Raw genomic sequence first — 25,882 nt, forward strand, 5'->3', positions numbered from 1 at the left:
TTTCGCATGTTGTTTATTGTAGAAGCGAACACCAAGGATTTGACCCACCTTAAAAGCTTTACTGACCAATCCTTTCTTAGCAACTGTTGCTGGCTGGCATTTTGTCTGACAAGTTTTTGCTCATTTTTAAGTCTGTAGAAGATTTGGGTTCAAATCAACTTTACATAAATGGTCCAAAAATTAAAATATTTTAAAATGTGTTTTCAGCATCAGTAAAAACACCTACATTTTCTCCATTTATGTATAGGTTCAGTTTTTAGAGGTAATTTGTGCAATCACTTTTAAATAATGCTTTTTAAACTTTAAGAAGATTTTGATTCTATTACTACTACGTGCCTTCTATTTATTAAAACATTTTAATTCACGATTATAATCATATCCACCTTATTTTAACATGGAAGTAAGCCGTTTTCTGTGAATGTGCACGACTTCCGGTTCATTAGCCACCGGAAAGAAACAGGGAAAAGAATAACAAAGTGCAGTAATACCATAATTAAGGTAATACATTCAAATAATATGGTAAGACACACCAGTTCGCAACATCAAGTTGCAAAACAAGCTGTTTTGTGCAGCTAAAATCAGCTGGAAATGGATGAGACCGGACGCCTCGCACATAAAATGTACAAATAGCCACGCCCACTCTTACGGGGAAAAAATAAGGTGATTTTGATCTAAGTTCTTTAAGTAATCTCTGGTATTTTCATAAGAAAAATGTATATTTATTATAGCAATATATTTAATTTAGCATACAGAGCCTTTAGCATCCATAAATATATTTCTGCCTCATACAGTGATCTGAAAGCCATCTGATTGTAATCATTTGAGACACTCTGTGGTGGCTCAAAGTGAGTTTTGAGCTTTAAAAGTTCTTGTTTTAAGTGCTGATTTTGCTTGATATTGTATATAAACAAAAGAACACTGCAAAAGAAAGTGAGTTTGCGCTTGTGTCACGATTTGGTCGGGTAATGTACTACTGAATACGTTGTTCTGCTTATGCGGCCTAAACCACAAGAGCGAGAGAAAAAAAATGTGTGGAAGCTGCTAAAACAAAGAGAAGTAACCTTACTTAGTAAGCAGGAAAGGGTGCAATATTTTACAAACTAAAGTTAATGGTTCGTAAACACGTATGAACAGTATTCATTAAGATATTAGCCTAATATTTTACCTAAATGACCAGAGATGATAAGGACAAATGTTGTCAAGATTCTTGCCATGGAAATCCTGGTTCAATTTGTCCAACCACAAATGCCTTTTGTTCCTCAGAATTTTTTTTTGCAATTGTTATGACTTTTGGCAGTCTATAGTACTCCAAATGTTTTTCCAAAACATGACAATCATGATCATTTTCAGCAGCAATAATCAGTAAAATATGCTAGTTTCGTTTAGATCAGTGTTATAGTTTACATTCAGTGGCGCCAATATGGCCATTAATGACGCGTCATGAAAACACACTATAAACAACACAAATCCCTTTGATAGCTTTATTCAAGACAATACTCTTTTGTTGCTGGTGTAAAACGGAGCAAATCTGCATGTGGTGCAGCAAGTTTCACTATTTTCTACAAGGCATTCATGCAACATCAAATGAAATGTTCTACTTTCTACAGACAGTTGTTATGTCATTGTGCTCTGCTGTGTTTTATCCACCGTAATACTGCTGCCCTGCTGGTGATTCCTACTGTAGTGTACTAGAAAATAGCTTTAAACACTGGTCTTCTAAACAACTCACTATTTCAACTGAATTATTCTTTAAACTCAGCTGAATGGAGTGATATTCCAGAGCGAATCTATGGCACTAGCACCGTTAAACTAAACTGAACTCTTCTCCCTCCCTGGATGTGAATTGGCACTGAACTTCTGAGAATGGAAACCCCTTAAGAACCGAACAGAGCATCATACTTTAATGTTGGCACAAATAAATAATGTATACAAACCCATTAAAGATAAAGGCACTTTTCTGGGTAAGATTCTAGGTAAAGGCCTTAATAATTTGGAGCCTCGAACATATTCTTTCTAGCGTACACTGGTGCACAATACAGCTATCGTGTTCCTCTGTTCACAGCTCTCAACCGGTTCTACAGGGGGATGGAGACAAAATGCATGACTGATCAGGTATCAGGAAGTGTTGAGTTGTCCGAGAGGATCATGGGAGATCCCAGCTGGAGCTCCTGCTGAAGTGACTCCATGTCAGCAGGGGTCATGCGGTGTACCTCGAGCCAATCAGAGAGCAAGGATGCAGACAGGGGGGCCAAGTCATTGTGACTAATGAAACAGAAACCATTGAAATGTATGTTAGAGTCAAGAACTGTAATTACCATTGATGTACAGTTTAAAAATAGACCAGGATTTGAACTGACCTTTCCCTGAGGTCGGAGTGTTGGAGTTCTGTGAGAGACTGAGTGAGGAGGTCATCGAGGTCAAAGCCAACGCCGTATCCTGCTCCACTGCCTTTAGGAGTCACTGAGAAAACCGGTGGCAAAATGTCTTCAACCTGACATAGAAAATGACGGAGTGAAGAATTAAACAAATGGACAAGATCAAGATTAAAGCATAAACCAATAAAAAAAATACAGAAATATGTTTTCCAAACACAAAGAAGTCACAGAGTTCACCTGTGACTTTGAGAGCTGCTGTGTGACTGTATGGATGTCAGGGATGCTGTTTGCCGCCTGTCCCGTGTCGGTGAGACCAAGGCAGGGTTGAGCTGCGGCTCCCAGAGGCTGTTTTGAAGGGCCCTGCATATGAGAGCCATTCTGTCGCTCCTCTAAAACGCAAAGTTTGTCCAGGGCTTGAGGACCATTGCTGATCTCCGAATTGGAAAGAGATGTGCTGGTGTCCGAAACGCCAATGCTGGGGTTCAGAGCTGGTGGTTTGGTCATGAATGATTCTAGCGGCAGCAGTTGGATGTGAGAATTTGACTGCGACTGCGTGTGTGTAACAGGCTTTGGCTGCGTTTGCATATGCGCAAAACCAGTGTGTGCAGGATTATTCAGTTCTGGTGGAGGTTGGTGGGTTTTCTGGGGAGGTTGGTGCGGAGATGTTCCTGTCCAGTTCTCAAGACCGGCGAACATTGTTCCAACAGTTAGAAACTGAGGTTTTAATATGTTGTTTTTGGCAAAGGCACATGGGGCGGTTACCACACCAACACCTCCACCTCCTCCTACAGCAACTATCCCAACGTCTCCATTCTGAGCTGGGCCTAAAGAGACGGGTGGTGCATCGTGGGTCGGAGTTGGATGGAATATTCCAGCTGGCAAACACTGTCCCATTTGAGGCAGCATCTGTGGTGGTTTGAAAGCCTGCACTTCGTTGGGTTGTTTCGGTGGCATTGATTCTCCCCTGTCTGAATTTGTCTGTATGACATTGCTTCCTTTTGCTGGCTGCATTTGGACCATCTTATTCTCACCAGTTTTGGCACTATTGGTTTCTGGGGTTTGTGATTTGTCCACACGGTTGTCCATCATTCGCCCCCAGCGCTCCAACAACTTCTTGTCGTTGTCGCTGAGTAAAACGCCACCCAAAGATTCGCCTTGTTTTCCCTCCTTTTTCTCCTTCTCTTTCAGCTTCCTCTTTCGCTCCATCGCACGCTCATGTCTCTTCCTCCGCTTCTCTTCCCTTTCTCGTTGTCTCTCCTGGGCTGTGACTGGTTTCCTCTGCTCTGGACCAGAGTTGGAGGAGGAGAGGGATGAGGATAAATTTCCAGCAGATCCTCTGAGTAAATCTATACCAACTGCTGCAGGGCCTCCATCTGAGGATGAGAGAATCAGTATATTATTGATATGACATACGTTTCTACTAAGGTTTATATTAGAAGGCAGAAAAAGAGGCAGTGGCAACCTAATAGAATTAATATTTTACACTTATAATATTTATAGTACATAAATATAAAATACATAGTATTTAAAAACATATCTCATATAAATGTGACCCTGGACCACAAAACTAGTCTTAAGTAGCACAGGTATATTTGTAGCAATAGCCAAAAATACACTGTATGGGTTAAAATTATTGATTTTTGTTTTATGCCAAAAATCATTAGGATATTAAATAAAGATCATGTTCCATGAAGATATTTTGTGAATGTCCTACTGTAAATATATCAAAACTTAATTTTTGATTCATAATATGCATTTCTTATGAACTTCATTTGGACAACCATAAAGGCAATTTTCTCAGTATTTTGATTTTTTTGCACCCTCAGATTCCAGATATTCAAATAGTTGTATCTCGATCAAATATCATACTATCCTAACAAACCATCAATGGAATGCTTATTTATTCAGCTTTCAGATTGTATAAATCTATCAATTGGAAAAAAAAAAACGGACCCTAATGACTGGTTTTGTGGTCCAGGGTCACAAAAAAAATAGCTCCATTCCAATGTCTGGGGTCAACGGTTTTTGAAGGTCATTTTTTGCTCACTTTTTTGATAAATAGTAAATAGTAAGAACAAAATTTATTTGAAATAAATTTTTTTGTAGTGTTTTGAATGCTTTTACTGTCACTTGAGAAAAGTAAATCTTACAGACCTTAAACTTATGACTGCTAACGTGTATTTATAAAAGTAACTTTTTTTTAAAAATTGGGTTTTAAAATTGGGAATTAGTGGGTTTTTAGTTCCTTGCATGAGGTCTGTGGCAACAAATTTTCAAAAAACACTCAATGTTAAAGGGATAGTTTACACTCATGTCGTTCCAAACCCATAAGACCTTTCAGCTTCAGAACACAAATTAATATACTTTTGATGAAATCTGAGAGCTTTCCAACCCTGCATAGACAGCAACGGTACTACCACGTTTAAGGCCCAGAAAGGTAGTAAGGACACTGCTAAGATAGTCTATGTGACATCAGTGGTTCAACCGTAATTTTATGAAGGTACGAGAATACTTCTTGTGCGCAAAGAAAACTGTGCACAAGTTCTCCTGTCAGTCTTCGATGCACATTCACAAGAGTACATGAGGCATGCAGGGTCAGAAATCTCTTGGATTTGGAAAAAAAAATATCTTAATTTGTGTTATGAAGCTAAACAAAAGTCTTACCGGTGAGTAATTAACGACAAAATTTCATTTTTGGGTGACCAACCCCTTTAGCAATCTATGGCCACATATACATTGCAAACTCTCTCACCTCGAGCCTTCTGCCTTAGTGCTGATTTAAGCAAGGCAGCTTTGAGAGCTGCTTTTGTGTCTTCTGAAATTGCTCCTTCCTTTTTTGTACCTTCCCCAGTAGTTGCTTTCCCTCCTTTGCCCAGGGAACGCGTGAGATTTTGAGAGAGCGACTGAGCCTGGGACTGTGTGAGAGAGAGTGAAGGGATCGACTGAGTAAGACTTGAAGTGGGCGGAGTCTGCGAGATGGAGTGGGATGGAAGCATTTGATTAGATGCAACAAGCTCCTCCTTTGTGCAGTTCGTCGTCGGTTCGTTAAACGACGTATCTTTGTCTGTGGGGGTGGTCAGATCGATAGTTTCAGGCTGGCCGTCAGAGTTGGCGCTGGGCATGTCCACATCCTGGCAGCTTACCTGAGCCAAATGTGGCAGAATCTGAGTAAGGTGATGTGGAGCTTGAAACGAGTTTGCATTCGTCCGAGTTTGCGTAGTGTCTGTGGGTTTGAAGCTGAGATTTGTGCGAGTCTGTGCTGTTTCTGACTGCGGAGATGCACAACCAACCCCTGCCGAACTGGAATGGAGTGGCTTAAACTGGATCTTCTTCCTGACACCCTGCTTCTTCTTATGGAAGTCCTGGATTTCTGCTAGTATAGCTTCTTTGATTTGTTCTTTGCCCATTGGCTGTCGGTCAAACTCGAAATCGAACGCAGGAACGCACACCGGCTCATCATCCGGGTCGTGGTATTTGGCGAGGTAAGGGTGTTCGAGGGCTTGACATGCACTGATCCGCTCACGAGGGTCAAATCGTAGCATTGCGGCCAACAAATCCAATGCACTGGGCTCAGCCTGCGGATACAGTGCTGCAAGCGGCTCTGGTGCTTTTGAAGGGAGGCTTCTAACGTAAGAACGCACCCGATCCGACCCTATCGAGCTGATGATGCTCTCAGGTGGCGTTCCCAAAACCGAAAGAATCAGCTGAAGCTGATGCACATAGTTTTTCCCTGGAAACATCTGCCTCCTGCCAAGCATCTCACCAAAGATGCAGCCAACTGACCAGAGGTCGATGGCCAAGCTGTAGTGGTAAAGCGACAACATGAGCTCAGGTGCGCGATACCAACGGGTGGCCACGTACTCGGTCATAAAGGAACGTGACTCTTCGGAGTGGGCCGCGCTTAGTCCGCGTGCCATGCCGAAGTCGCCAATCTTCAGCTCACAGTTTTCGTTGACCAGCAGGTTGGACGGCTTGAGATCACGGTGAATAACATTGGCCGAGTGAATGTATTTCAGGCCTCTTAACAGCTGATACAGGAAGTAGCGTGTGTGTTCTGGGGTTAGAGGTTGTCGGGAGTGAATAATCTGATGCAGGTCACTCTCCATTAGGTCGAGAACCACATACCTAAAGAATGAGAGACACTATTAGCACACTGAATATGAAGAAAGAATATCCAGGCTACTTTGTATTCAAGCTTACACTGATTTGAAAGCCGAGTGAGGGACTACAGGCTGGAGAATGTCTTTAATGGCGATGATGTTGTCATGTTTGAAGTGCTTGAGGATCTTGAGTTCTCGCAGTGTGCGTTTGGCATTTGTCACAACCTCAAAGGCATTAGGGATCTTCTTTATTGCCACCTGCTGGCCTGAATACATAAATAAGTTCAATTATTAGATATATCTATCCAAACAGATTTGTAACGAAATTATGTTTTTTAGGAAAACATTTCAGGATTCTCTCATGTAGTGGACTTCTATGGTGCCCGCGAGTTTGAACTTCCAAAATAGAGTTTAAATGCAGCTTCAAACAATCCTAGCTGAGGAAGAAGGGTCTTATCTAGTGAAACGAAAAAAAAAAAAAAAAAATACAATACAAATACAATTTATATACTTTTTTAAACTCAAATGCTCGTCTTGTCTAGCTCTGTGTGTACTCTGTGTAGTCCGGTTCAAGACAGTTAGGGTCGAAAAACTCCCATCTCATTTTCTTCTCCAACTTCAAAATCATCCTACAACGCTGTTTTATTCATTTTTTGTAAAGGTGTATGATCATCTTTGCACATTCACTTTGTAAACACTGGATTGGTACTTCTGCAGCGATGTAGGACGATTTTGAAGTTGGAGAAGAGAGGGAACTGTCTTGAACCAGAATACACAGAGTACAAGCAGAGCTAGACAAGAAAAGTATATAACCTGTATTTTTGTTTTAAAGAAAATAGCCAATTGTTTTGCTAGATAAGACCATTCTTCCTTGGCTGGGATCGTTCAGAGCCCTTTGAAGCTGCATTTAAACTGCATTTTGGAAATTCAAACTCAGATATGGAGAGAAATCCTGAAATGTTTTCCTTAAAAAATATAATTTCTTTATGACTGAAGAAAGAAAGGCACGTCTTGGATGAAGGGGTGAGTAAATTATCAGTAAATTTTTGTTCTAAAAGTAAACTCTCCTTTAAGCCTAGTCCCAGACTAATATGTAAGTCTGAGCTATTTCAACTAAGAGAAACTAATCTTAAAATACATCAGTGGCTTTGTTTTGTTTTGTCTCAAACGTGTTTTTCTAAGGCAAGTTTATAAAAATTACTTTGTCCTAATTGAACTATTGCCTAATCCTGGCTTAATCTAAGCCCTGCCTTTGAAACCAGGCCTTTAATTTTCAAAGCAGTATGCTAAAGTAAGATATTTTCCGTGAATGGGCCAGACTTCTGACTCAATAGATGCTATAGGTACATGGTTAGAAGAATAAGTGTAAACATTAAAACTATTTGCGCTACAAACTAGTGTGCTTGTGATTATGATAATAAATTAAAATATGATAATAAATACCAGTTTGCTCCATCAAGCATCATAACAGGCAGTTTTTGTACAGCTAAAATAACTGCAAGTGATACCAGAAGCCAAGTAAAAAAAAAAAAAATGGCTGCATCTGCTGTTACATAAAAAAAAGAAGGCATGGATACATAAAATTTAAATGCATGCATTTTTTAGCAGAAATAAATAAATAAATAAATTTAAAAAAAAAAAATTATATATATATATATATATATATATATATATATATAATAAAATAAAAAGAAAGAAATTACAATTTTAAAAGATACATACTAGCATGGTGTCTAAAATTAATTAAAAGTAATTCTTGCTTCTTTTAATGTTACATGTCTGTGAATTATCTAAATACATTTTTCTACGCCAGTTATACTTATTCTGTGTTGCAATGTTAAGAAAACTCCTTATTACTTTAAATGCAAGACAGGGAACGTGATTAATTGTGTTCATTTTCTTAATTTTTCAATCCGACTTAATTAAAGTGTTAAATTCACAGCCCCAATTACAATACATTATCTTAAAAATATACTAATTGCATATAAAATCAGTATACAAAACAGACTCATTGCATAATAGTAAACAAACAGCAAAAAAATGTTATGTCTCTGTTCATAATAATGAACACAAATACATTTCTATAACACGATTAATTTGATATTTATAATTTTATATTATTATTCATATTAATATTTTCAATATCATTTTATAATAACAATAATAATTACTATTATACATTAATAATGTTGTAATAACAATATAGTAATACTTCTAATTTGCTATAAATAATAATAATAATATATTCTGACATCAAATATTTATTATTTTCTTATTAAGGTCTTGTTATTGTAAGTCACTGAAATGCATCTTGGCACCCTTACCATTGTCTCGTCTTCGGGCCGATGAGACCACACCATAAGCACCTGTACCAATGGTCTCAATAATGTCATATTCTTCCCCAACTTCAAACTTCACATCCAGGGAGTGGGCTTTAAGCAGAGCCAAGTTCTTGTCTGCGACAGTATTTGCATCTGTTACAATAGATGTGTCATCATTAGGCTGTGAGGGACCTTCTGTAACGCCTCTGTGATGGTTCTTTTCATTGTTGCCCTCTCTCCTGCTATTGCACTCGGAGGCTTTATGGGCCGGCACTGCTTGGCTGTCATTTGTCTCGTCCCTGTCATTAGTTGACATTCTGAAACAAAGCATTCAGAAAACTGTTAAAGATGATAGATTTTACTTTCTGTTTCTCTGCTTATTATAACGGTCTAACATAACTCCAAACTTCTCATAGACATGCCAAACAGTTAATGCACAGTCTAACTAATCTTTCCATCTAATCAGTAACAGAAAAGACAATAATTTACAGTAGTTCAAAAACAGCACCACTTTTGTGTGTGTATGTGTGTTACATAAATGTTTATAGTTTGTTTGAAATAATAATACCAATATTCCAAATATAAAAACAAGCTTTTATGTATTTATCGTTTTAAGAAACACAATTATGCGAGGTGAGCACACAGAGGTGTGAGTAGCGTATAACCAAAACCACAAAAAATAACAGAAGCAGACATCACTTACATGTAATTGCTCGTAATGGGACAAAATACTACAGGTCCAACAGGGCGTAGCTGGCGTTTGTGAGCAATTAATCCTATTTATTCGCCGTAGGGGCGTGAGAGCCTATACTAGCCCAAAAGAGCTTTACCAACAACATGTTCACTCATTCTTTCTTTTCATATTAGAACAAAGACAAATAAAAGCAGGTGTTGTGTAATAAAAGCGGTCATAATTACCTGTTAATATATGGAAGCAGTGGGAATTCTGAGCGGTTCTTTCAAAGCATGTCCATTCTTTGCTATCACGAAGCACCGTTTTACTTCCTTGTGTTTTTCCGTATTGTGTCCGAATGAAAGCAAAGCTACCAATCGGCTGTATGCTCGCAAAAGGATTAGCCAATGGGATTCGACGACATTGCTCGAGGGGCGGGCTCATTTGAGGTGTAAAATAGGGTCATTCTTTGGGCGGCGTCGAGTGTAAATAAGAAAGACGCGCACTTGCTATAACGTGTCAGACTCTGTATAATTATTAATAAAATATAGAAGTCCAAATCTGTAATATAATAATAATAATAATAATAATAATAATAATAATAATAATAATAATAATAATTTATTTTTATATTACTTTCTTCATTTATTTATTATTTAAATATGGAAATACACTACCAGTCAAACGTTTTTGAACAGTAAGTTTTTAATGTTTTTTTTTTTTAAAGAAGTCTCTTATTTGATCCAAAATACAGCAAAATAGTAATATTGTGAAATATATTACTATTTAAAAATGACTGCTTTCTATTTGAATATATTGAACATATTTTAAAATGTAATTTATTCCTGTTTCAAAGCACAATTTTAGCATCATTACTCCAGTCACATGATCGTTCAGAATATATTACAATATTCTGATTTGCTGATCAAAAAACGTTTCTTTGATAAATAGAAATATATATATAATATATATATAAATATTTCACAATATTACTGCTTTTGCTGTATTTTGGATGTAATAAATGCAGGCTTGGTGAGCAGAAGAGAATTAAAAAAACATAAAAAATGAATTGTACTAGTTTATAGACATTTATTTTTTTCCTTTTTTTCTTATATCTCTTATATTTAATTTATGCAGGTTTGGATCTCCATACAACAAAACTACTTTCGTTTATTAATTAGAAAATTTTAACACGTGGAATAATTAATCCAAACCGCCAAACTGTGTGTTTTAAAGCGTTTTATTGTGATTGTGCTTTATCCAACATCGATTAGGGTCAGTGTTTATTTTGCTATGCCCTCTGCTTACAGCATTAGAGGGCTGTGGTAGGTTTAAATTTGAATTTCAGGTACCAATCCTTGCACCTAGTAGATGAAAACGACTACATTTTATCGTATAAATGCTAAAATGCTAGACTAAGCGCCCCCTGCAGGACACAAGCGCAACATCCCATAGAAAACCGTTATTAGCCAGTTCCATCGGTCAACATGCCACGCGTGTCAGTTCTTTGGTCCAATCACAGCTCTTCTCTCAGGCTTTTCCACGTTGCAATATATTCAAGGTGGGAGCCTGTCAGAATCGAACATAGATATTCGACAGTTACAAACTGCTCTTAAAAGTAGCATCTTTTTAGTCTGCAAAACAGGCTTTTGTAAATTACGTAATCTGTCAAAAGTTTTAACACTGTCACTGCAATGTCCTCGAAGCATTCCTCAATTGGAGTTCCTAAATGGGAATATCGCGTCCGCTTCGTCCTGTGTTTTCTGGGGTTGGTTCTGTCTGTTTACGCTCTTCATGTCGAACTGTCCCGGGAGAACGATCCCGAATATCGCGCGATGTGCGACCTGGGCCATTCCGTGAGCTGCTCGAAAGTCTTCACATCCAGGTAAATTTCAGTTCTGGCAGTTTTCGTGCATTGATATGACCTATGCAATATTTTAAGGCAAGACACCCGAGGTGAACAGGGTAAAAATATAACTAATAGATATCACGTTACATCCCCAGCTGATTGATTACATTTCGAACTGTAAGCATTTTATATATATATATATATATATAAAATTTGCATGCATTTCTAGAACAGAATTTTGAACAATTCATAAATCCAGGTTCAGATCATAAATCAAACGCCGTTTTTTTTTTTTTTTTTTTTTTAAATTTAATAATACAATAAAATGTAATATAAAGCTAGGCAAATGATATATGATCAAACCCCTCTGTAAAAAACCTTCAAAATATAGATAAAAATGAAGCTACTCAAGTGGAGATTTCTGGCTCAGTTGGGGAGAAAACTCCATCTTTGAAGATGTGTATGCTATTGTAATTTAAATCTACAGTTGAAAATAGATAAAGTGCAATAAAATAAGCACTCAAACTTGTATTTTGCATGTTTCATTATTTCCATTGGTTAAAAAAAAAATGTATTATGAAAAGCCAAACAGGCCTAAATCTCAAAATTGACTAGTGCATGAAAAAATAGTAGTTGCCATTCATTTTTGTCTTATGCAACTTGCAAACAGTGAATATTTGCATGCAAGAAACATTCATTATCAACTGATGGATTGGTCAAACTGCTGTTTCTCAGATGGGGACGTGGATTTGGGCTTGTCCAGATCTTTACTTCCAAAGACAGCGTGTTAAACCAGCCGAACAGTATATTGGGAATCATTTTCTATACTTTACAACTGGGTTTAGGTGAGTGCTGTTAGGCCACTAATGGTTTGTTCTGCGACCCAAAATCTATTTTAACAATAATATAATCTGCAGATAAATTGTGCTAGACTTTGTAATTTCACCTTTCTGTGCTATTTTTTTCCCTAACCAATACGTATTTACCGTAAATTATACAGTTGGTTATGTAATAACTTGTACAGGCATCCCATTTGGCCCTCAGTTATGTTGTATGTCTGGTTTATTGTCTGAAGAGGAAGCACAAACGTAATGTTCTTTATGATCAACAGGTCAGCTGGTGTCCAGCAGAGCAGTGTTCTTCCTTGTCATGTCTTCTTGGGTGTCAGTGGCCGGATCTGTGTATCTGGCTGCTATTCTGGCATTCGTCTTGGGTGATTTCTGCGTGGTCTGTGTCTCAACCTACATCATAAACTTTGCACTCCTCTACACAAACCTAAAGAGAAGGACAGGACTGGAGGGACGTCTCAAGAAAGGGAAGAGCAAATGAAACTGTTTTTTTTTTGAAGATATCAGGGATTAAGCTGCCTCTAATGTCTGGGGAAAAAGGGAGGTATATGCATAAAATACAACAAATAAAAAGAAAAATAATATCAATAATCTGGTAATCTTCACATGTCCATGGAGACAAATAGGGGAGGAAGCCTAAGTTTTATTATTTATAATCTACAATTTCAGAATGATGAAAGACATGTTAAGTGTATGATGCTTATGACCATGTGTTTTGCATTTAGGTTAGATTGTTATGTGTACAGGTAGCCTAATTGTGAAAATGATCTCTGATAAAATTGTGATTAAAGCTTTATGTGATGAATAAAGACTTTCCAGTAAATCCTGTATGATTATTTTTTTTTTTATAACAAGTATATGAAATTTTAAATATATAATTTTGATACAGATACTATATAATAACAAAGATAAAATAAAAAGTAATAAATACTAGAATAAAAAAAAAGTACTAATAAAAGTAATATAATACATTTATTATAATTGTATTAAAATATTTTCAAATTATAACTTAATATAAAGTATATAAATTAATTTTCCTTTTTGGTTTGTATATAATTTGAGATGTACACGTGAATTTGTGTATAATCTATACACACTATCTATCTATCTATCTATCTATCTATCTATCTATCTATCTATCTATCTATCTATCTATCTATCTGTGTTTCGATTTCTGAAGGTAATGCAACAGACATGCAAGAAACACAATATACCTCACTTTTTATTCTATCATATAAGATACTCCTAAAAATTTTAATTCTTTAATAGCACATGCACATTTATCTCATAACTGACAATTAGTCCATTATAAGGGATTGCTGTCCAAATGGCGACATCTTCTGGTCAGAGTATGTCATTGTGCTTACAGTATAATTTTGGCTATGGTGCTCTTTAGTTAAAAATTTCAGATGTTTACTTGTTCATTTCTTAGTTACCATTGTATTGCATTGCATTATATGTTATTGTGTTATACAGATCTCATTGGTTTAGGCTGACATTACAAGATCAGAATTTCATCTTAATTTTTGACCATATAGCCAAACATCAGCATCCACACAATTTATCAATAATTCATGTTTTTGCTCAAATTGGGCCTCTGAATACATTTTTTTTCTCTGTATTTTCTAAAAACGTGGACGCGGATCCCAGAGCCTGTGCTACACAACCTTTTGTGCTTAAAAAGTATACAAATTTTTATTTTTCCAAAAAAAAAATGACTGATTGTTTGCTAGATAAGACCCTTCTTCCTAGGCTGGGATCATTTAGAGCCCTTTGAAGCCGCATTTAAACTACATTTTGGAAGTTTAAAATCGGGGCACCAATAAAGTCCATTATATGGAGAAAAATCCTGAAATATTTTCCTCAAAAAACACAATTTCTTCACGACTGAAGACAGAAAGACATGAACAACTTGGGTGACAAGGGGTGAGTATTTGTAAATTGTTGTTCTGGAAGTGGACTTCTTCTTTAAAGTATGTCACTGAATAGATCCTGAAAAGATCCACTCATATATTGTAAATAAAGTTTATATAGCGACGATCCACATGTGTGCAGTGATCTACAAATGCACAGGACGCAATTCACAAATGAATGCCAGTTGTGACATAAAAAGATATTTGTGAATACGTTTTTTTATTTGCATTTTTAATACTTTTTTATTTTATTTTATTTTTTTTGGTGTGTGAATCTAATTCTTGTTTGTGTAACTCTAAGATTTATTTGTGGATCTCATTCTATTTATTTATCAATACGTTTAATTTTTGTTAATCTCTTCATATTTATTTGTGGATCATAATGTATTTATTTGGAGTTATGCAACAATTCTACCCCCATATTTTGTAGCAGGTGTAAACAGCCATTAACAGCAATAATCTGAGGGGTAGGTCAGGTGGGGTGCTATAAACCATTAAAGATCATTTAATTGGAGAGACTAACGACCTCGCCCGCTCGTTATTCTCTCCTTTTAAATGAATTTTAATGGTTTATTGCACCCCACCCGAGACCCGCTCTTCAGATTAATGGTTGTTAATTACTGTTTAAAGCTGATATAAACCGTATTTACAATATACTAGTGGATCTAAAACAAACACATTTACTGTACAAAATAATGAATAATTCTTTAAAATTATGCCAAAACAATGTAAAACAAAGCACATTAATATTCACTGACATAATAAACAGACAGAACTGAATTATTGTTGTGTTGTTGCATTAATTTAAGCATGACTAAAGTATTATTTTATTATTTTATTTTTTTTGAATAAAGTTATCACGTGTTTGATGCTTTTAGTAAATTTTAGATTTGTGTTTGATTGTGTGTTCATTTAGCAACACTCCCCAGTTATTGTTTACTGTCACATACATTTGTGTACAAATATGCGTGGTAAAAGGGTGTCTCAAACTAAATTAAAACTATGAACAGATATTTCTGCTGTTATTTTGACATAAATTGATTTTAGACTTTTTGTTGACAATCTATTCAGTTCATAACCACAATGAAGTTTCAAGAACAGCATGTTCTTCAGTAAAAACAGTTGTTGAAGCGGGTAAAAAAGTAGTGGTAATGCTCTGAAGTTATTTGTTATATTCATTTACAAATGTGATTTACTGCAAAAAGGGGTTGCTTTGTTGACCAGTGTTTGCCAACAATCATGTTACAGTTATTAAATATAAATGAACTAAACAAATACTATAAATGCACTGTTTTTAACTCTTGGTTATTCTTATGTATGTATGTATTTATTTATTTAAAAGTATTTTGGTAACACTTACAATAAGGTTTCATTTGTTAACATTAACAAAAATACTTCTAAAGCTTTTATTAATCTCAGTTAATGTTAATTCCAACATTTGCTAATACATTATTTTTAAATTCCAAAGCTGTATAATATTATTTAACAAATCTGAGCTAACATGAACTAATGAATGTTCCAAATGTACTGCTTATGGTTAGCCTACTTAATGCAACAACTAATGTTAACTATGGGACCTTATTGTTACCAATGTTACCAATATTTTTTTATCCTTTTATAGATGTAATATAACAATATGTTGGCGCAACAGTCACAATATTGTACAAGTTCAAGGTCTTTGGAAAGCTTCGTGCAGACAGTAATTAGGTTATTTTCATATGTGGATAAAGCAGCAATTGTTCCCTAACACTGTCTCATCTTTTATTTCCTGCTACTGTAAACAACTTCCCTTTATTATTTCCTCTTAGGAAAATCCCCCGATATTTTCCCAGTCCATCAGTTGTTTCTGCATTTGACCCTTATCAGCAAAATCTAAATCCTTCCAAATCTGTCACATGAAGCCATAAGAGAAAAAACAAAACAAAACAAAAAAACTTAACTGTTCCACACTAAACTATAAACAAGAAGATGAGTGGAAAACTTTTCCCCTGCATCCTTTTTATAAAAACTGCAGGTGGAAAAATGTTACAACAAAAACCACTATGGACAGTGTATATACAAATTTGTAAATAAATAAATGTATTTACAAGTATGTAGCATGTAAATAAAAGCATTTTGTTTTTAAAGGGTTCAAGCTTTAATCAGCAGTTCAGTTGTCAAATATAGAATGACACAAAGGCCCTTGAAGTTTTTAAGAATGATAAATGATATTAAGGAATTTATATTAAATGAAATATTTTCTAGCTTAAGTGACACTGGAGAAAATAATTGGCTAAATTAATGCATTTAAATTATTACATTTATTATTCATAATACATTACATTACATTAGCACTAAATCAACAACTAAACAAACTTAAACACATCTGTGTCCTCAGAAAACATATTGACCTTAAAACCTTTTTTTTTTTTTTTTAAATATCAGATGATGCATGATACATGCAAGATGAAAACAATGACTACATTATTTCTAGGGTTTTAGCTAGGGTTGTTTTGCATATATTTTTTTTTTCCTATGGTAAAAATAAATAATGAGAAATCCATTACTGGATATGATGAAGGACGTCTGATTTTATTACTATTAACTTTATTAGGCACATCCCCAGTAATCATGATTAGGTGTGTTTCTTGCGAAAATGGAGGTAAATTTGCATGATATTAAAATACATATAAAAATCAGGAATTAAACTGGATTAATAGTATTCTTATACATGGTGCCCAGCTTGTTTGGTAAAGTCCAACAGAAAACCACAATGTGGCTTTCTAAGGAATAAATAGCCACTAGATTTGCAAACGTTTGCAAGTTTCATGACATAAATGTTTCAAAAAAGTTTTTAAGGGGAATTTTTCTAAAGGAAGCATATCATTCTCGCAAATGTATATTCGACCAGCTTAATTATTTTGTTAGTAAAGTTGAGGCCATTAGAGTGAATATTTCACAGCCTAGTTATAATCGCTCAGGCCATCTTTTTCAGCTTCTTTTTTCAGTTTTTTTTGTTATCAATTGTTTTTTTTGTTTTTTTTGTTATCAATTTGAAATGATTAAGTTTGCTTGGTTATAGAAGGCTATAAGTAAACCAACTTTTAGAATTTTATATGTACTTTCATATTCTGCAAATTTACCACCATTTGCACTGACAGAAGAAACACACCTAATCATTATTACTAGAGATGTGTACTAGAACTACAAAGAACAAAATATTCAATATCTTACATCGTATCTAGTGATGTTCTCTCATTATTTATTTTCACCCCAGGAAAAAAAAATGCAAAACATCCCTAGATAAAACACTAGAAACAATGCAGTCATAGTTTCCATCTTGCACAACATGTATCAGTTGATGTTTAAAAAAGTTTTAGTGAAAATTGACCATTTCCTGGCATCCAGGGGAAGGCCCAGAGATGGTTTTAGTCTTAAATGACTGATATAAGTATGGTAGTGAACACTGGTTCCTCTTGATGAACAACTTTTACTTGTGGCGTGTCCCTATCCTTGACTTTATCCTTGCCCCTTCTTTGCATCAGATTTAATATGTCAAAGAAACATCCCAGGATGAGCTGGGACACATCATAAGTGATGTTCCTGAGGTCATTGGGTGTTTCAGGTCATTCAACATCATACACACTCACACAGGTGAGCCAGTCAGGGTTGATCAGACCCTTGCTTGTGCCCTGGCAGCCGTGGCCCATGGTTCACTCCTCTTAAGCCACATCTATCTGGAGGCCCAGATTTGATGGGTTCACAATGTGTTTTCCAGCCTGCCCTCCTGCACTTCTCCACCAACTCCAGATACTTGAACCACTTCCATTCATTTGAAAGTCATCCACATCTGGTCTCAATGCAGTTTCCATAGGAACTTGAGTTGCTTTCCCAGAACTACTTGAGGTGAACAGCCCAGTTGCAGGCCTGGGCTGTGGATGTGGGTGCTCCTCCAGTGGCCGGTGGCTGTGCTTGATATTGGCCATAGCTCTGGAGATGGATTCTGCGATGGACACTTGTGCCACCATTGGTGGCGGCCCTCCCCCAGTGCTGTTGGGCAGCTGCTTAAAGGAGAAGTTCACTTCCAGAACAAAAATGTACAAATAATTTACTCACCCCCTTGTCTTCCAAGATGTTTGTGTCTTTCTTTCTTTAGCCGATAAGAAATTATGTTTCTTGAGGAAAACAATTCAGGAATCATCTCCATATAATGGACTTCTATGGTGCCCCCAATTTTGAACTTCCAAAGTGCAGTTTAAATGCAGCTTCAAATGGCTCTAAACGATCCCAGCTGAGGAAGTAGGGTCTTATCTAGTCAGTTTTAAAACAAATGGACAATTTATATACTTTTTAACCTCAAATGCTCGTCTTGTCTAAGTCTGCGTGACCTCTGTTTTTTTTTCCAGTTCAATACGTTCAAGACAGTTAGGGTATGTCAAAAAACTCCCATCTTATTTTCTTCCCCAACTTTAATGATTTTGACATTGAAGAAGAAAATGAGACAGGAGTTTTTCGACATACACTAACTGTATTGACCGGGATTACACAGACTATGCATGCCCATTGCAGCGACGAGACAAGACAAGCATTTGAGGTTAAAAAGTATAGAAATTATCAATTTTTTTGAAAATGACCGATCTTTTTGCTAGACAAGACCCTTCTTCCTTGGCTGGGATCATTTGTAGCCCTTTGAAGCAGGATTTTAACTGCATTTTGGAAGTTAAAACTTGGGGGCACCATTGAAGTCCACTATATGGAGAAAATACCTGAAATGTTTTCCTCAAGAAACATATTTTCTTATTGACAAGAAAGAAAGACATGAACATCTTGGATGACAAAGGGGTGAGTAAATTATCTGTACATTTTTGTTGTGGAAGTGGACTTCTCCTTTAAGATGTGTTCTAGAAAATTTCTCCAATTGCATAGATGACATGTTTGTAAATTGTTCTTTCCCCAGATGTGAAGATTTGCTGGGCTGGGAAGAACATCATAGACCTCTCACCGTCACCTGCTGCTGTATGCCTGCCATCCTGCATGTTCTTTCTCTTCAGCGCCAACCCGCACATCTTCCAGGACCACCTGGCAGCAGTCCTTACCACAGGCTATTATGTCAAACAAAGCCCTGTGTCTCAGCTGGGACTAAGCAATTTCTAGGCCTTCCTGTGATCTCTTCTTCCTGTCTGTCTGTCCACCCCGTGATGCCTGCCGATGTCACCCTTGAGTCCTTGAAGTCCTGACAGAATAGTGCCTCTCTGGTGTGAGAGATCTTGAACTCCTTGTCGAGACTGCTGAACAGGAGCTGGACCTTGTTGTTTCTCTTTCCATGCTGCACTGCTTAAGCTTTGTCCTAGCAGTCCTAACAACCTGTGAAAAACCTACTGATCTTCTTTTCCATGGTCTCTTTGTTGACACAGTCATTTTATAAACCAGCAGAGGCTGGAGCACTCAAGGTAAGAATAGACCGGGTAGGCCAGACTTCATGACTGTGGTGAGCCACAGTTTCAGCTGCCTGATGGTGGCTTGAATGGCTGTTGCATCTCTGAGACTGCAGTCAAAGACCTTGAGAAGGCTTCATACAAGCTTCTTGGTGAAGCCGAATGTGTCCACCATTTGTCCTCCTTTTTCAACATCCATGGATCTGGACTTTGCAAGCTTGAAACTCATCGCTATTTTTAAAGGTGTCAGCCTTGCAAAATGAATACATTTAAATGATTACATTTATTATTCATAATTAACAAACAAACTTTCACATTTATGTCTCCAAAACACAACGACATAAAAACATTTTTTTAATCATCATTTGGTACATGTTATGCAAGATGGAAACTACATTATTTTTAATGTTTTATCTAGGGATGGTTTGTATAATTGGCATCTCCTGGGGTGGAAATAAATAATGAGAGAACATTACTGGATATGATGTAGGATATCTGGTATCGAGGGGTAAGAACCAGAGGGGTGTAAGTGACATTTTACCAAAACAAAAACTTACCGTAGTTTGACTTTGTGTACTGATTTCTTTTTATCTTTTTATCTATATTTCTTTTTATGCATCTGATGACAATATGAGCAAAGCATTGCATTAATGAGTTTAAAAGACATAATCTATTGTAATAAAACAAAATGTCACATAAAAAAAGTCCTTACATCAAAAATAGTTAATTGAATGTGGTTCATTTTACTAAAATAGTAACTCCAGCCACTTAACAATTTAGCTAAGTGGGCAATTTTTTTTTTTTTTTTTTTTTTTTTTTTTTTTAAATAGGAGTAAATGCATCTTGATGCAAAGTAAATGCATCTTGATGCATGTTTAGATGTTTATATTTTAAAACCTCTGCATGGCCACAGAGACCGTCCCTGTGCTCTCTGCCCTTCTTGTTACAACCACAGACATTGCTGCAGAAGTACCGACCCAGTCTTTGCAAAGTGAACATGCAAAAAAGATCAAACACCCTTAACAAAAAAGGTGAAACAGCGATATAGGATGATTTTGAAGTTGAGGGAGAACATGAGATGGGAGTTTTTTGATACCCTAACTGTCATGAACCGGAAAAAAAAGCAAAAAAAAACCAGTTCATGCAGAACAAGACAAGATGAGTGTTTGACATTAAAAAGTATATAAAATGTATTATTTTTATGAAAATAACTGATCGTTTCGCTAGATAAGACCCTTCTTCCTTGGCTGGGATTTACAACCACATTTGGGATTGTTTGAAGCCGCATTTAAACTGCATTTACAGATAATGAATATATTATCTGTACATTTTTGGTCTGGAAGTGGACATCTTCCTTTGTAGTCAGTTTGTAGTCATTTGTTCATTGGTTCACCCTTGATTACTCTCCCCAGGTGTGTCGTGTTATCTTGTTTAGCTTGTTAGCCCCCCTGTGTATATATAACCCTAGTGTTTCACTTATTTACTTTGTGCTTATTGTTCATTCTTTTTTCATTAAATATCCAGGTCTCTGCCTCCCTTCCTTTGCTCTACAACATTATGTTTACATTAACTATAATTAAATATTATAGTTTTTCTCTGTGACTATGTACAAATTCGTTAAGTGTATTATGTTTTTAACTGCCACCTTCACCTTGTTGGTTAGCTAGTTTCCAGCAATCTACATCGTCAACTCTAATAATAACCATGATGCCTGTGAGTGTGATCCTACCTGAATACTCACCTCAGATCACTGTGTGTGTGATTGTGATTGCATCATCAGTATTCATATCTACTCCTCCTCTCTGGTCTGCTATTGATATATATATATATATATCTGCCATTATCCAGTTGTCAATAAACTCTTGTCACTAACTTTTGTCTCAAGTCTAGTTATACCTTAAAAGTTACCAGTACACAGTACAAAAAACAACAAACAACAAACAAAAAAGTAAAAAATAAATACAAAAAAATAAAAAAACAAAATTTGGTACAAAGGTAAATTAAGCAAATAAAAGATTGCTGGAGTATGTTTGTTCAACCACTATTTCAGTCTTTCTGATTATTATTATTATTATTATTATTATTATTTATTATTTATTTATTTTTTTTATTGAATTTAATGTGTTGTAATTATTTGCAAAATGTATACTAGCAATTTCTAAGTGAAATTTGTTTTAAAGGCATTTTTTTCAGGGTAAAGTTTTAACTTTTTTTGTCTGTTTGTTTGTTTTTAATCTTTACCCTGTTATGTATATCAGTCATAGTACTATGACAGTGGTTCTGTTGGTCTGTATAAACTTTTTGATCCTATTCAAAATAATTTTCCACCAGAAAATCTAATTTGCATATGTGCTGTAATATTTTCTTATTATTTAGAGAACCTTTTTTATAACAAAATGTTTGCATGCCAATATGCATATTCATTCAGTACCATGGCAACCTTTGCTGCGCATATTAAAGTTCATGAATGTCATGAATGTGATGCCATTCTATATAAAAGACAGATGTCATTAGTGGAGAGAAGACAGTGGTGTTTGTACTAAACACAAAAACAGCTGTGAACATTCTGCAAGGTATGCAAGAGTTTTTCAAATGTTATTTGGCTTCTTTTGATACAAATTAATTTTTACAGGTTTTATAGATGTCTTGCTATTCCATATATTAATACATGGTTGTTTATTTCTAGATTTTTTTTTTCCAGATGCAAAGTCTACATTTTAAGAGATCCAACTGAAACTGCTTTACAATGGAATTTCTAAAATATCTGATGCTGATATTTCTCATCAGTGAGTTTATCAGTTTTTTTTTTATATCTAAAACAAGATTGTTTTTAATTGCAAAATATTTATTTACTAATTTATGAATACATTTTCACAAGAGCATTACAAACTATTTTCACATGAACACATAGCACTCCTTTGATGCTAGAAATAACAGGACCAGTTTTAACTGTAAGAATGCTTTAAGTTAATATGTTTTGTTGAAATTCCCTAATGTGAATGTTGAAATATTATTGGTGTCATTCCCAGCTAAGAGGAAAAAGTGTTAACAATTCTAATAGATTTGAGCAAATAATTTTCTAACATTTTACAGTAAAACCCGATCACAATACCAATATAGTTTTTAGCTTTTATACTTATCTCTGTCATAACCAGTTATATATTTTCTACTTACAATCACTAATTTAATGCAATAATGTAATGACTAAGGTACTCTAGGCTGGTTAACTGATATTCAAATAAACTCAAATGTCAGTATCTACAACTTGTTAGTTAGTATGCTATAAAAGTATTTAACTGAATATATGCACTATTTTAGCCAAATATATTTGTTATATTTTACTTAACCTTTAAGTGATGTCTAATGTATGTTTAATGTATGTGGCATAAAAACAAGCTATGACAGCCACTGTGTAAATGATTGTATTTCTAAAACAATTTGGAGTAGAAACATAATTTTATAAATGTAGCTACAAGCAGCAGTTAATGGCCCAAGCACAAAGAAGGAAGGAATGAGTCATAAAAGCATAGTTAAAGAGCATTGGACCAACTGCAACGAGTGTTTAAAAACATTTTATATTAGCTGAAATGGCTGAAAAAAAAAAAAAAAAAAAAAAAAAATCACAAATACAATACCTAGTAATACAATTTAATAGCTTATCACTTTTGACCAATAGGTGTTGATTTTTATTTTTATAGTGTGGTCAGTGTGAGAAGACAATGGCACGCATAATTTTACATGTCAATATGCTTAAGTGTTGCAGAGTAGCAGCCACAGATCATGCAATGTCAACAAATTCATTGATGCATTATTTAAAGGGGACATTGGATGCCCATATTTCACAAGTTGGTATGGTTCTTTAGGGTCTATGTGAAAAGTCTGTAATATACTTTGGTTACAATTTCTCAATGGTAGTGTAAAACAACATCCTTTTTACATTGTCAAAAACATTTTGATTATGTATTGTGGCGGAGGGGAATATGCCGCCAACTTGTGGCGGAAATATTAAACACTTAACTAAGGAAGACTGAGTGTATAGCAGGATCTTAGTCCCCCCACCCAATGCTTTAGGTCTCTTTATAACAGGTGGTTATATGTTGGTGCCTATTGTGTTGCTGTGTGGTGCTACAGATGAGGTGAGGTATGCTCCAGGATTTACTTTATACACGGTGGCACCTGGAGTTTGTGTGCATGCGTGCAGATAACTTTGAAGATCAAGCTTTTGAGTGCACAACCCACCCTTCCCAAATCTAACAGGATAGGTAAGACACCCCATTCCACAGTGTAAGAGGCTCAACTTAACATACACAGTTTCAGTTTAACTAAACAGAAGTATTATATGAAAGTATTACACTCAAGAGACAACTTAAATAAGTTGTAACTTCTTTCTTTTCTTTTGTTTCTTTACTGGAAAAGTGGAAGTATTTCAAATTCAATAAATTCGGAATGAAATCAAAGAATGACAACAATAAAGAAAATATCAACAATTTGTGACTGTTTCTGTTGAACCTTAAACAACAGTGTTCTTCTTTTACCGCTTTGAAAAGTTTCACATTTGCAATCAGTTTGATTAAATCAGTTCAGCTCAAAATTTGAAAAGTTCATTTCAAGTATCCAGAAAAAATTATACTCAGAATGTTCATAGACTTGAAAAAAGTATGTGAATCACTTTGCAGGGAAATTCACATTTCACAGTTCCACGTATTAGAGATTTCTCTTAAAGCCACAGTTCAGATTACTTGCTTACCAGTGTTCCATGGAAAATGAAGTACATCACCAATCCTGGGTCATGGACAGAGCACTAAAAGGTGAGGTGTCCAGAAAGGCAGCATCAAAACATACCTAACCAGCATCCCAGTCAAAACAAGCTTATGCTTTTTTTTTCACCAGGGTAATGTTCCTTTAACTCTACGATCTCCAACAATTGTCCCCATGATCCTAAAGGCCACACCTTGATCCTACAAGGCCACAATCCTATCCAATGGAGATCAGCCCAAAAGCACGAACAATAAAGGGACCTATCTAGCGAATCAGACAACTCTCCTTACCAAAAAATAAACAACTGCATCCACCACGTTTTGAGTTTGTATGAGCTAACAAAAACTGGATGCAAAATGCACACACAAAAACACGGGAGTATTAAACTCCAATGCTGAATATCTTTATAAACTCTTACAGGCCTGTGCTCTTACAGGCATGAGCACAACGAAAAATGTCCCAGGTTACGTATGTAACCCTGGTTCCCTGAGGGAACAAGACGCTGCGTCCGAAAACGCTAGGGGAACGCCTTTGGCGGAACCACGTTCTGAACACATGTGTAACCTGACCAATCGAAGGGCGAAACGTCATGGGCGGATGACGTCATCGACCAGGAAGCATAAAAGCACGTGCAACGGAGCCGGCGTCAGCTTCAGGTAAAGAAGCACTTGGCAGGGATGTCGGAAGGATGGATCGAGACGCAGCGTCTCGTTCCCTCGGGGAACCAGGGTTACCTACGTAACCTGGGACGTTCCCCTTCAGGAATTCGAGCTGCGTCCGAAAACGCTATGGGAACGAGATGCCCACGCCACCAGACTTCCAAATCCCTGCCTAATGAAAGCTAGGGCAAGAGGACAGAAGAGCCAGGAGTGGCTCGGACATCTAGTTTATACAACCTAACAAATGCGAGGGGCGTGGACCATCCCGCAGCATTACAGATGTCCTGAATTGGAACACCTATAACATAAGTGCTTTGGAGGCAGCCATAGCACGGGTAGAGTGGGCCTTGACCCCCAGCGGCGAGGGGAGGTCAGAGGACTCATAAGCTGTAGAAATGGCATCCAAAATCCATCTACTTAGGGTCTGTTTCATAGCAGGATGACCCTTCTTAGGGGGACCGTAACACACAAACAACTGGTCCGACTTACGCCACAGGGCAGCTCTGTGGACATAGGCGTCTAGTGCACGTACTGGACAGATACAGTTAAGCTTCTGCTGGTCAGGCTCCCGAAAGGGAGGAGGACAGAAAGCCTGAAGTACAACCGGCTGTGGTGTAGCAGTAGGGACCTTAGGAACATACCCCACTCTAGGGTAAAGAAAGGCTTTGGTCATGCCAGGAGCAAAATCCAAATGAGAAGGGGCCACCGAAAGGGCCTGCAGGTCCCCAACCCGCTTGAAGGAGGTTAGTGCTAAAAGCAGAGCGGTCTTGATGGTAAGAAACCGAACCGAAATCTCCTCTATAGGCTCAAATGGCGACCTACAAAGGGCTTCATGCACCACAGCCAGGTCCCATGTAGGGACATGAGGTCGTACCGGAGGCCTCAGCCTCAGCACACTGTGGAGGAAACGTGTAACCAGGGGGTCTTTACCCACTGGCAGTCCACCAAGAGGGGCGTGGTAGGCCGAGATTG

General features: G+C 36.5%; 2 protein-coding genes and 1 long non-coding RNA gene across 3 annotated transcripts in view; 2 read left to right on the forward strand and 1 right to left on the reverse strand.

Annotated features, from left to right (window-relative positions):
- Positions 1 to 1,473: 1,473 nt before the first annotated feature.
- Positions 1,474 to 9,815, reverse strand: mapk7 (mitogen-activated protein kinase 7). Its single transcript, XM_051123973.1, has 7 exons — positions 9,715 to 9,815; positions 8,800 to 9,113; positions 6,576 to 6,741; positions 5,128 to 6,500; positions 2,613 to 3,748; positions 2,358 to 2,491; positions 1,474 to 2,262 (listed from the first exon to the last, which is right to left on the reverse strand). Exons 2-7 carry the CDS (start codon positions 9,110 to 9,112, stop codon positions 2,109 to 2,111), a joined length of 3,276 nt encoding a protein of 1,091 aa, XP_050979930.1. The 5' UTR covers position 9,113; positions 9,715 to 9,815; the 3' UTR covers positions 1,474 to 2,108.
- A 1,141-nt stretch (positions 9,816 to 10,956) lies between these two features.
- On the forward strand, positions 10,957 to 12,979 carry vkorc1 (vitamin K epoxide reductase complex, subunit 1). Its single transcript, XM_051123977.1, has 3 exons — positions 10,957 to 11,354; positions 12,054 to 12,163; positions 12,430 to 12,979. The coding sequence occupies exons 1-3, from the start codon at positions 11,164 to 11,166 to the stop codon at positions 12,645 to 12,647; spliced, it is 519 nt and encodes a 172-aa protein (XP_050979934.1). The 5' UTR covers positions 10,957 to 11,163; the 3' UTR covers positions 12,648 to 12,979.
- Positions 12,980 to 22,177: 9,198 nt separating this feature from the next.
- Positions 22,178 to 25,882, forward strand: part of LOC127173912 (uncharacterized) — a 13,819-nt gene continuing 10,114 nt past the window's right edge. The window contains exon 1 of the long non-coding RNA XR_007828816.1: positions 22,178 to 22,279. This is a non-coding gene — a long non-coding RNA (uncharacterized LOC127173912). The remainder of the gene's footprint in view (positions 22,280 to 25,882) is intronic.

This window comes from Labeo rohita, chromosome 12, assembly GCF_022985175.1.
Source record: "Labeo rohita strain BAU-BD-2019 chromosome 12, IGBB_LRoh.1.0, whole genome shotgun sequence".
Classification (NCBI taxonomy): Eukaryota; Metazoa; Chordata; class Actinopteri; order Cypriniformes; family Cyprinidae; genus Labeo; species Labeo rohita.